At 38.5% G+C, this 13,251-nt stretch overlaps 1 protein-coding gene across 1 annotated transcript; it reads right to left on the reverse strand.

Moving 5' to 3' along the window:
• Positions 1-856: 856 nt before the first annotated feature.
• Positions 857-13,251, reverse strand: LOC114522901 (DNA-binding protein Rfx5-like). The gene is made up of 12 exons (XM_028543679.1): positions 12,854-13,251; positions 6,032-6,065; positions 5,475-5,569; positions 5,141-5,197; positions 4,765-4,956; positions 4,564-4,654; positions 4,105-4,331; positions 3,744-3,948; positions 3,030-3,540; positions 2,519-2,644; positions 2,063-2,279; positions 857-1,733 (listed from the first exon to the last, which is right to left on the reverse strand). Exons 1-12 carry the CDS (start codon positions 12,955-12,957, stop codon positions 1,040-1,042), a joined length of 2,553 nt encoding a protein of 850 aa, XP_028399480.1. The 5' UTR covers positions 12,958-13,251; the 3' UTR covers positions 857-1,039.

The raw sequence follows: 13,251 nt of genomic DNA on the forward strand, positions 1-13,251 counted from the left end.
ACTTCATGTTACTTCGTTATTAAGCATTGCTACACCCTCAATCGGTCAGGCGCATTGTGTAGCATTTTGACAGGTTATGCAGGCTATATTTTGCGATAGTAAAATTTTTTTGTGGGAGGAAAAGGTGGGGCTACCAGTCTGCTTTCCAAAATGCAACAAAACTTTAAATAGATAAATCTTTATTATAAAGGGTTACTTTCATGTCTGTACAAAAATCTGATGGCTCCACACAAGAGCTTCTAAATGAAAGATCTATGAAGATCCATAAATTAGTTACGCATTTACAAAAGATATTACACGTCAAGGGTATAGAGGACTCGGGAAGGCTTAGATCCCATTTCGTCGTTGCTTGTCGCTACCCGAACGACAAGTGGTGGATGAGAAGGAGTTTCATATCTCTGCGATCAGTGTAGAAGACTAATTTACCTAACCCACACAAAAGAAAAGCTAAACTTTATAGACGATTTTCCATCTACCAATTACCACTTTGGGGAGCAACAGATAACGACCAAATGGATACTATCCTTAGTTACTAAGCTTTGCAACTATTGATATTTGCAAAATTAGCGTAAATACAGTTTCCTAAACCGTTATTTTGACATTGTTCCAAATGTCATGATAGATCTTATCCCGTTACGATTTTCACGATGCTTTGCCCGGCGCAAAATACACTTGCTGACTTGCAAAGCAATCTGCTGGTGTCTGATGTTAGAGAATGTCGGGAAACTTCGTAATAGGATTAAATGTCTACTCATCATCAGGGATGTCTCTGGACAGCTTGTGTCGTGATTCTCAAAGAGATCAAGTATTTCTTTTCAACTCTACCCTGAATACCCATAATGCCCTCTTTATCAAACGGGCTCATACACATTGATGATAGACATCTCTGGTGAATTTAATACGACACATGGAATCTGTAAGTCAAATCATGCTTAGATTGGCCTGAAAGGGAGATCCGTTCTTAAGAGCGGCAAGCTAGGTTGGACAGAATGGTGTACCGCGGCTTTGCACTGTGTTACTTCATGCTACTCGACATTTTTCACAGGCAGCTATCCAACGTTACGGGTTGCGCAGACGCATTCCACGGAGTTGTATATGTGTTCGAGTCGCCAAATAAAGCCGATTCATCCACAAGTATATCGAAGTCACCGCTGGAGGCCTCTATCGCGATTTCGTCTAAATTCAAACCTGCCAACGGATCACCAGAAAGTTCTGCTAATATTTGTGGCTTGTTTTGCTGAAATGTACATGAAGTGGATGTCCCCCAAGTGGAAACATTCTCAAGTTCAACCATTAAATTTCGCTTCGCAGCGAAACCCGCTAACGCGTTTGCGTTCGCACCATTGCGGGCTCCGCTGTTATTGTTTGAATCTCCGTGGAGGACGCGGTTCCTAAGCTGCTTGAGCCCGTCTACAGGACCGCTGGTATTTGTCATGTTTGCGTTTGCCATGCGCGGTGCCACGAATTGGTGGCGTCCGTCCGTCTGTGGTGTCAGCGGCTGAATGCTGCTCGTGTTCATGCGCGGTAGAAGGTTTTGAGGTAATGGTGGTACTGAATGACTGCGATTGTTATTTTGTACACCAGCTGCGCCGTTGCTTAACTGGTTACACAGCGCTGCCAACTCTTGTTCTGTCGGCAGATGCTCAAGAAAGTTCTGTGGGGTTGATTGATCATGTGTTGACGTCATAGTTGCTGTAGTTTGCTGGAAACGACAATCGGAGGTCGACGTGTTGCTAAAAAGATTGTAAAAATGATTACCGTCTATGTCGGTTCACACTTATCACACCTTGACAGATGCAAATGTCTAGATTTGAAAATCCGTTACTTATTGACTCGATCACATCTATTGAAAGATCGAAAAGTCGGGCAAAAAATCGTAGCAAAAACCGTCTGAGCTGGCATTAAGCTATGTATCATCTTTGATAGAATTATTTTAGCTCTCCTACTCTTTAAGACATTCAATTTAGTTTGATATACAAATAACGATGGCATACTCCAAAATGGCATTTTATAGCGATATCCTAAAAAATACAATTCTAAGATACCAAACAGCGATTCTTACCCGAAAGGAAACGATGTCAAATCGCGCGGTTGGTGCGAGAGAGCCTGCGTGATAATAGATTGAGGTTGGAAACTGACGGAACATGACGACGGTAAAGATTGTTGCCTGGCTACGGGTTGTCTAGACGTGTTTGATCTTGGGGCGCGAGGAGATATGGGTACTCTTGCTTGATTGGAATTTTGGGTCAAGACTGGCATTGACGATGCCGGATTTAAAGCTAAACGGAAAAAAGCGATTACATTATCACCGTCATTGCATGTATACAGAGAGAGAGTATGTTATACACAAAAACAAGTATGTACGTTTTTACCAATGCTATTATCTTTACCATCAAGACTTACTTTAATGCGATATATTCTTTTTACACCAGAGTGGAGTGGTGAAGACAATAGCACAAGGAAGAACCCGCATAAGAGCTAATGCAGTAATTTTCAATCAGTGTAATTCATAACTTACCGGGACGTTTATTTACACGAGGAGATATCATTGGTTGAGAAAATGAATTCGTTTGATGGTCGGACGTATTCGACGGTGGATCTTTCAAAGCGATACGTGGCTGCTTGCAGGGCGAACCGGGCGTATCTAAAATGAAAGAGAAGATCTTCATTTGTTCGTCTTGTTTGTTTCATGAGATGATTTACATGATGAGAGACAGGTTACAGCGGTTTCTGCGCGTCGGTTCTGCCCATAACATTGGGGAACCCCATGATTTAGAAATTTTCCAAATTTCGGGTGTTTTGAATTTCATGGAAAATAAACTCAATCTCTTATTCATTTAGAAATGAAGTGAAATAAAATATTCCGATATTCGAGATTTCGACAGGACAGAATATTTTAAGAGATACAGTAATGCAATATGTAAACAAAGCGTTTGTTTACATTAGCGACCGCGAGACTGACCGTAACCTAGCTTTAAAAAAATATTGTATGAAAAACTGATTCATAATCGAGAACCAAGTGCACGTACCTTTTACTGGTGTTGTACTCAGACAAACAGTCGATTTATTTTGATGATTATTCCATTCACTGCTCAATCCCGGATGAGTTGCTGTGGGTCTTTTCAGCATAGGTGGACTAGCTTCACCCCCCGGCAATGAGACTTTATTATCCGCAGTCCCATTCGTAATAGGAGTGAAAACAAAGCGGGTCACCTCTCCGTTCGGAGTGTGTCGAGGGGTTGTGCTGATAGGACTTGGGGTGATGGTTCCACTACGGGGGGGGTGAGGGGCACTACGTTTTGGGGACTTCGTGTTGTAGGGAGAGAGCAAACCTGGGCTGGCTAAAGACGGCGTGACTGGGCTCAAGGTGGTCGACGGGGGGAGATGACCTAAGCTTTTTTGAGGGGTTTGATTATAAATAACTGGAGTACTTGGCATCGGTGGGTTCTGGAGGTTGGGAACTATCGTAAGTTTAGGAGAAAGTTGAAGTTGAGGTTTGGATTGAATGAGGAGCCCATTGGCGAGTGCGAGGTGGGTTCCCTAAGAGAAAAACGATGATTTTACTCTCTAAAAAATTCATGGGTTAACAAAACGTTAAGGCAAGGTTGTCTATGAGAAATTTCAGATTTCAGAAATCATGTCGTACGTCAAGATGCCAGACGTTCCCCACTATAATGATTTAAAACTATATGCTGAATATCTCTAAATTGAACCCATTCATTCCATGATTTATTTATATTTACCTTTTGAGTTTGAGGTAAAATTGGCGTGAATTGCTTTCCCGTGGGTGTCGAAGGATGAAGCAGTAGATTCAGTTGATGTGCTTGTTGTTGTTTATGCTGTTGTCTTTGCTGAATCTTTCGCTGTAGCTGTTGTTGCGTTTGTTTACGTTTCTGGCTTATTAAAGATTGCTCGTCGGGGTTACATTTGCGATTGCTTAGTGTCAACCTGAAATTAGAAAAGGTTTGAAAAAATGGTTAACTTACCATCAGCATCTTACACAGGATAAATTCTGATGGTATTTTTGGTATGTTACCTTTCTTCGTATAAAAAAATTGGATTATCAGATATCTGATATAAAAAATGAATTCATTCGTATCTTACTTTTTGTAAGATCCTAAAGGTTCATTGCTAGACATGACGACGAAGGCAGCCATTGACTTGCTGGATACGTAACTCCCTCCAACCAGGAACCTGCCCAGTTCTACGAGAGTGTTGAATACACGACCCAACAGCTTGTTGGCCCATTCGCATACCAAGTCGCAAGCAGCTACTAGTGTTTGATCATCGCCTATCTTTTCACCATTAGGGCACGAGGTGCCACCATTACCCTAGAGATTTGCAAAATAGAAATTTTGTAATAATACATGAATGTAATATTTCCACGAGTCGTTTAATGCATGGCGAGGTTCAGATTTGACTTCCATGCACTACTACCACGGCTATATTTTTCGCTGAACTATCGCGCTTGTGATTGGAGGAAGAGAGGCCGTGTGCTTTAGTAATGATGGTTAAGTTTACAGGAAATAATTTTATATAATTTTTGTGGTGATCGTGTCTTACCATACTCTTGTCTCCTGGTACTGGTGCGACAAGGTTTGGCAATTGTGGTGACTTCACAATTCTCTTCTTCTGAATTCCACTATAACAATATCTATCCGTAAGTTAAGAAAAAGTGCAAGTAAAATGCTTGCCAATATTTTACATGTTTCCAATACTTGCCAATATTTTACAATGCTCACGATAGAATTTTGGAAAGGATACTTTGAGTTCCCTCTCGTTCCAAGGCGCCTCGCTTTCACGTTAGGAAAAACACATTTGATGATCTTGCCAAAATCTGGAGCACTGAGCACGCGCACTGCATTCACGCTCTCGCAGTGGGCTCTGTACTCGTCATAGACTTCGTGCTTCGGTAAAGTTGAATTGTTTTCACATTCTTCCAAATGACAACGAATCCTAGGCAAATATAACGTTATTTACACGAAGATAGTTTCACTCCGTCCTTCACCTCTTCCCTTGCAATCCCTTTTATCCCTAGCATTCCTTTGTATCAATCCTTCTTTCCTCTTTCCTTTGTTCCTTTCGTTCTCCTATTCTACTCTTTCTACCACAGTCCTCCCATTCACAACCACATACTTACCAATGGAAAGCTTGGGTTTGTTCAGCTCTGGTCGTCGACAAGGGTATGGCGTGAGGACTGCAAAAAAAAAATAACTAACTTCTACTTTCTGTTGATTCATTTTTTTCCAACGAGCACAATCCATATTGAAATGCTTCTAAAAATGCTGTTGCAATTTTCCATGCAATGATGTTGCAAAACAAGTCGCATCAAGCGTTGCCAAAGCAGAAGTCAATTCTACTTCGTGCAACGCTGGATGTAACCCGTCTACTCATGATTCACTGCACGAAAAATTGCGCCGTGTAACAGTGAAACCATGCACACAAAACTCAAAGTCAAGATAATTGCGACTCACTCTTTTTCATCTTTGCTCTTGTCTCGATGTGTACTTCCCGGCAACTTCAGATAAAGAAGTAACTTCTCCGTATCAGACCATAGTTGGACATCCTCCTAGAGAAAGAGCATTTGATAAGACCTCACTTCATTCATTGTGAAACTACTCATAACCTGCTTATTCAATAATACATGCAGTAGTACGATAATCAATTCACAGGAGGAGTTTGAGGAAGGTTTCGAGAATAAGATGTAGAATCCCCTACTATAGGGGTCACGAAGGGCCATCCTTATCTCATTCGAGGAACTCTATATCCTATAGAGCATGCGTAATCACGCTCTACCCGTCCAAGAGAATAGCTACTTTCAACACAGACTAAATCCATTAGGGATAATTGTTGTTAATGAATTTAGTAAATCACTGATAATTCAATTGAATTTGATGAATTTCAAACACAATGGGATAAAGCGCGTGGAAATACTGAAAGCTGATTGGCCATATGAAAGTAGCTATTCTTTAATCATTAATCATAATTATACACATGTTACTGGGATACGGAATTTATGAGAAAAACGTACCAAAATCTTTTCAATTTTTTTCTTAATATCCTCTCTATAAAACAATGAAGTAAAAATAAAAATATTAGACAAAATACAACAATTTAGCAGGCCATTAGAATCAAGACACGCTTTTATGAGATGTTGGAACACTTGTATAAACATTAGCTAAACTTCACAAGGTCGCGTCTTATTAAGTGGAAACACAGATCCTAATCGAGGTTGTACCGTTGTACATTTTCCAACATTTTCCACAATGAATGAAGCGCCACTTACGGACAGGATTTTGGCAATTTACTGACACAGGTGCATCTTACATTAATCGCTATCTATTTTTCTTCAATATTCATTTACGCCGCTGAACAGTCCGGGGCGGTTAGGATCAGACATGACTCGGTTAACCCGAAATGCCAAATGTTTCTCTTAGCATGTATAATATATTCTTTCATTCCAGACAATCAAATAACAAAATAACTTCAATCATGCAGCACGCGTCTTCGGGCAAACCGTCGGTTTGCGGTTTAATAAAATAACAATATTAAAGTCTGGCTAACGTCTGGTTAATCTGTGAAAAAAATGGTTGACCTGTGATATCTGTCGGCAAATGCATAAAAGTATTTATGAAAGAACTGTAGCTATGCATGGTTCTACTTTGTTGCTTCTAGGCTAACCATAGGTTGGTTCCATGGAGTACGCGCTATCATCTAGTTTTTCGAAAGCAAGTAATTGAAGGGAGTTCGAATCATCCTCACTTGAAGTTAAGATTTCAGCTGAGTTTCATGGCTCGATTTTATCGCTTCAAAAGTATATTTCAAGGTAGTTAGCCGATTTCTAAACTGTTTTGTAACGCCAATTTCTACTTTTCAATGAGCAAAAAATATGGCGTACTCATTCAATTTATTTTTAATGTAAAGTGGAGAAATTCCACCGTCTTTTTTCTTATCATGTAAATGGTTTTGTACTGATAGCAGAGACCTATAATCTTTCGTATATTTCATATCTGTAATCGTATTTTTTGTTCCTTCGAACGATCCCAAAATGCACCGCGAGAAGGCTATTTGCCACGTGTCTGACCACAGGTGACAGGGCAGTCTCCGGCGATGAAAAGGCTAGTGCGCATGGCGTCAAAAGGCCGAGGTGAATGGATCTCATCCAAACTCCCTAGCCCCCAAATAGCAAGGATCATGCAGGATGCAAATTGTCGTCGTGTTTTACCATATCGTTAATCTCAATTAAGGTGGCCATACAAGTGCCCGGCTATAATGAAACAGATGGCCGACACAAGGCTTGCTCTACAACAACAACAACTAAAATTGGTCAACACACGCATAAGCGAATATTTATATATGTAATTATCTTTCTATCACAGCGGTTAATCATGCACTAATTTGAATTGATTAAAGTTATATTGGTTCAGCTTGCTTCTGTATAAAAGTCCGCAAACAATAATAAATTGATTTGAATAACATCAAACCCACGAAAATGAAGTAATTGATGATATTGGCCTGCTAGCTGCGAGGTTGTTTTGAAGGTGGAGTCCTAATTGATATGTAAATTTTGAATAAAAACTAATCGAGCAAAACGTTCAGTGTGTTTACATTCGGTTTCCACCGTAGTTTCTCCGCTTTCTAATTGCTGGTTTTAGTTTTGAATTTGATGAATAATCAGTTTGTTTTAGCAGTCGGCTAGAGGGCAACGCACTCGCTAAGCTAAATTCAGTTCAAAATATTTACCCAAATATATATATATATTCCCAACAAAAAGTACTCAATATTAAGTCTGTATAAAAGACTGTCGGAATACCGATAACCAAAGATCTAACCGGTTTTCGACGCTAAACTAAGCTTTATTACTGGACTGTCAACGACCACCCAAAACCGATCAAAAGCGATTTGTGGCCTAGGCCGAAATCCAAGATGGAGAGCAAGTTTGGCACTCCATTACTGAGATATATTATATAGCTCAGTGGCACTCTATACTCCTCTAACTATTATACCATATCGCTGTAGTTCTCCCCCACCCCTCCACGAAGGTTGGGGCGTGAAGCAAACTACCCCCTCTGCTCTATTTACTTACGTACATGCACTCAGACTGGACAATTTTATCGAAAGAAAGAAGAGGACTGATGTTTTTTGCTATCAGTTTCTTCAATCTCCAAATGCGTGTATTCGGTATGATGCAATATAAATAATATTTTATATATTCCGGTGATTTTAAATGGTCGAAAGATATCTTATTCAGAAATGACATTATGCATAGAAATTACTGCGCTGTTAATCTCAATCAAATTATATGATAGTTTAAAAAAATGATGTGCGTACAACAGACGTGACCGATCTTCACCATTCATTTTACGGTTTCAAATCCATTATTTGTAACTCAAAAGCCGAGAAACTAACCAGGCGAGCTTACAGGAAAAGCTGAGATCTGTTTAGAGATCTTTCTTGCACTCGTGACGCTAAGACTGGCTATATCACCGCAGAAATCTTGTTTAAAGACAACTCTTTGAGTTCTTTTCCCAATTAAAGGGAGAAGAGAACTTGAAAATGTCAAGTAATATTAACTTGAAGAGATGTGAGACGTTTCCCAGACCCGTCCTTCAAAGAAAAATCCTATTCGAAGTTCTCATTGCCATGGGAACTGAGTGTACACAAAGTATATACACAAATCTCATTCATGCACCCGCATTTCACATGCACGTCACGCGCATTTGTTGTAATATTTTATACCGTGAGATCTAGTTTGCAACTTTCGACCAAACTATAAGGAACTATGGAAAATTTGGGTGCATGGATTTTCATTGTCGTCCACGCATCTAAATGAAAATCGTCGCGTTTCGTTGCAAGTCGAAACGTGAAATTTTGTGTTGTGGTTAGAACCTAAGAACTGTGCTAAACCTAATTTGATATCGCACGCCAGCATGCTTGCGCCAAATTTCTCAGTAAAATTTCTAATTTCTGAGGTTAAAGCACAGATTTCCTAGGAATTCCACTTAAAAATTAATAAACTTAGCATCAAATGTGGTATAACAACTGCCTAAAATAGACAAAACACTTCTCGACGTTTCGACCTGAGGGCCTTCGTCAGGAGATTTGGTATGATCAGTTATCAGAGAGTTATCATACTAACTCTCCTCACGAAGGCCCTCAGGTCGAAACGTCGAGAAGTGTTTTGTCTATTTTAGGCAGTTGTTATACCACATTTGATGCTAAGTTGTTTGAAGACGCTGCCACGCTGCTCCCTGCTTATATTGGAAGCTAAAAAATAATAGTGAAACAATTCTAGAACTCATCAATTATTTTTCATTTGATTTTTTCGCGAACTTCATGACCAAGAGCTTCAACTATTGAAATTTTAGCTGGACGATTTTCCCAGAGTATATAGACGAAAAGCGTGCGGAATGGAACGATTAGTCAGAAATCAGAATGCGAAACTAATAATTCCTCTTTGCCAATTTAAACCGTTTGGCGATGATCCCAGTTGGCTTTGTAGTAGAGATGTTAAGACACCCCCATTGGCGTTCAACATTTTTATATTTCACGTGTTTACATGTTCATATTGATACAAATTTTGTTTGAATCAAAACCTCCAAAAAGGTTTGAATGAAAAAATACACAAACATAAATGAATTTCATTCAGTGTAAAAGCTACCTTATACCCCGAAGTCCAGAACAGCGAGTACTGTAACATCTCTAGTTTCCTATTTTATTCTTTTGCAATGTAACATTCATATACGTATACATATGTTGTTCTTTTATTTTACCAAAGAATTATTGCTATTTAATGCCCTTGGACTCAAAGTTAATTCGTATAACATTCTGAAAGCACTTTTATAAACAGTTTCGCAAGACATGCCGAATAATACATTTATCAAAGTTGCTCTAAAATCGTGAGGTTTGGGGGCGAAAATTTAAAGATCGTATCATTACAATATGAAAGATAAAATTAATAAGAAATCAATGCGATTAAAAAATATATATAATATTCTGGTTTCATGCTGTGTGTTTCATGCACGAAGAAACAGACAAACTTTATATGATATGGAGAGGATTTTGTATTTTTGTTTTCAAATAACAATCTTATTAAACGGGCCAACATAATTTAAGCAACTACATAAATGACAGAAAAATTTAATCATTTTCTTATATATAAATTAACGATAATGCCGTATATCATACAGTATAAATTATGTATAATATTTAAGTAGATTTTTCAAAACGTTTTAAAATATTATTTATCATTACATTTAATTCGTAATACAAGCCCAGAGAGGACAGAACTATCATTTTTCGTAATACAAGCCCAGAAAGAAAAGAAATATCTCAAAACAGCTCTTAATATACAGCCCGAAGGCTTCCAAGGATTTGAACGCACAAAATTAATCGTAAACTGTGGAAGAAACAAACTCACTTATGACATGTCATTCAGCTTGTTGAAAGAAAGATAAAAGGCGAGAGTGAAATTAACTTTTTTCGGTATAAAACGGCAGTTAATTTAAAGTTTTGCCGAGGAAACGCTTTGTCTCTTGGGAGCATATTTAAAAGGCGAACTAAATTATTGCAATTTCCCACGCATAAATTACCATACGGCAGAAGGTGAACACATGGCTGGACAATGAGGGACTCGTTTGATGCAGAATGAAAGACAAACACTTCAGGGTAAATGAGTTTTTACACAAAAGGCATAGCATCTGTGATGATAACTGCAAATTGAGCGAACGCGTTGCAATTACTCTGACAACATTGGAAACTGAATAACATGCTGCGCTTGTGTGCATGACATTCAACATTTGATATATTAAAAACTGTACATTTAAAACAGCAAACTGTCTGTATCAGAGAATTAAACAATCGTCGAGAATAGTTTGGCAAATCCAACGAAACTTTAATAAAGATTGAACGCCGATAAAATGACGAGCCAGTCATTTATTAGTCGAAATTGACAGGATTTATTTATGTTTAAAATTAACGTCTGAATGGAGCAAAACAAAATCACAGAGAAAAAGCATATATATGAAAGTACTTAGTATTATTATTTCATTGATATAACATAACTGGCTCTCTCATAACTGACATAACGTATTAATTTGTGACGTGTTATTTCGTTGTTAGGAACAGCTTTTAAATAAATGTCGCGTGTCCAACGACATTGAGTTGAATAGAAACTTAAGACTAAAGGAAATTTGTCGAGGACTATTTTATTGTGATTGCATGCAATGCGTGCACTTGTTTTATTAAATGAATAAATTAGACCTAAATGAATTATGTGCACATGTTAACTCCCACACAAACTGTAGATGGGGGGAAATGTGCAAAGCAGAAGATAAATCGTACTGCTTCGAAAATTGGAAAATTGTAACATTATACAAGAATTTGTAACATTTAGAATACTAATTTGAAGACGTTTGGAACGTTTGCAAAAGGTTCTAGAATTCTGGAAATTTTGTAACGCAAAGGTTTTCCGCACTAAATCTAATTCTCTCCGGTAGCCAAGGGGAAGAAAAGAACTAGGTATATACACACATGTGGCGACTTCGCGAGCTACTAGAGCATGTAAATTGTTGATTGAAAATTTTTTCCCGAACACAAGATAGTAATAATGCAGCGGATGTGCCTATGAATTTTTTTACTGACATGCATATGTCTATACTGTAATAGATCGGAAACATTGTCCAATGTTATATAGGTAGCTGAAATTCATGATTAATGTACCACTGCTGCCAACTGCTTCCAAGCAACAGCAATATAGGAAAGCAAACAGTGATTTTCATATCATATCGAGACGATAACATTTACGGCTAAACGCGTGATTATCCTAAATGCACAGTTGTTTTAAATTAGACCACCCTGTTTAGATCAACAGGCATGTAAAAGATGCAAAAATTGTACAAAGTAAATTTTTGAACTTTCGAATATACACCATGTCATTCGATCAATGCGGAATTGGGGTTTAAGTTACATATTTAACGAAGGTGCAGCGCGAGCGGGGTAGCGGAAAATCATCGGAAATGCAGGTCAAAGTTTATCCATGAGACAACCAGCAAATATTGACGCCTCGCGAAATCGATCTTTCCGAGTCGGTATAGAGCCACATACGTAAACATCTCTTGTAGATTTCTATATCTGTTAATGGCGATAGACGGTTACGTGTGATTTATTATAAACTTTACAGGTAGATTTCAGATTTCAATCTAGTAATTTATTGTGTGGATTGATGCTAGATTCAATATCGCAATCTGATTTTTGATAAAAAAAACACTTGGCGAGGAAATAAGTCTAATATGGTTTGCACATTTTCTGATATTTCCTAGCAAATAAATAGGAATTAAAATATTACAGACAAAAGCGTGGAGCACCGCATCTCCAAAGCAAAAAGTCAATCCAATTGAGTGCATGAAAGATCAAATAATCGATGTATGAAATTGTACTCTATACACATCACACTTGATACCGATGCTCCTCGCTTATAGGTCGAAATTAGCAATGGTAAAATAAAAGTCATTATAGAAATTTTTATTCCCTTGCATTAAAGTAAGGTGACATATTTACACCGGAATTGCTTTATGATAGATTAGTATTTGGGCACCGTATATATTAGATGTGTGTGCAAGTCAGGCATCCAATTACAGGAGTTTATTATTTTTCGCTATTTTATTTATTTAATGCATCTTTTGGATACAATTAGGTAAACTATGTAAGAGGCAACCTTTTACCGTGCACCACTGTAATGGGCCAGCGCTGGCTGGCGAGAATCCTGATATTCAAGGCTGCCGAAAAATGCTATAAATAGCCCGGGATTTTATTGGTATTTGTAAAATGAACTCAATGTAAACTCTGGTCTTACCTTACGGTGCGAAGAAGCGACTCCTCGATCGATTTCGGATTTTCGTCGGCATTATCCTCGCTGTCTTGGGTTCGGTTGGGTAGATCGCCTTCGTTCGAAATCATTTAGATAGCTTCGTGGAGATGTTTGGGCGCTATACTCGGGTTCTCGGGAGTAAAATTTTAGAGGATTGTTAAAGTGTTTGGGGTATTAACAGAGTGATGTCGACTTCCTTTAGGCAACCGATGAACCATATACAAGTACCTATCTCTTTAAACAGTCGCGTGAAGCCATGTCGTATTTCTAAAGGTCTCGCGTCTACCTCGGCTATGCCAACCCGGCGATAGTGTAACAGAATTTGTGATGCCAAGGTTGCGACAATGACCCATCGCATAACTGATAGCAATTACACGACCCGA

The sequence above is a fragment of the Dendronephthya gigantea genome, unplaced genomic scaffold (assembly GCF_004324835.1).
Source record: "Dendronephthya gigantea isolate DGI-Jeju-01 unplaced genomic scaffold, DenGig_1.0 000024F, whole genome shotgun sequence".
In the NCBI taxonomy this organism is placed as follows: Eukaryota; Metazoa; Cnidaria; class Anthozoa; order Malacalcyonacea; family Nephtheidae; genus Dendronephthya; species Dendronephthya gigantea.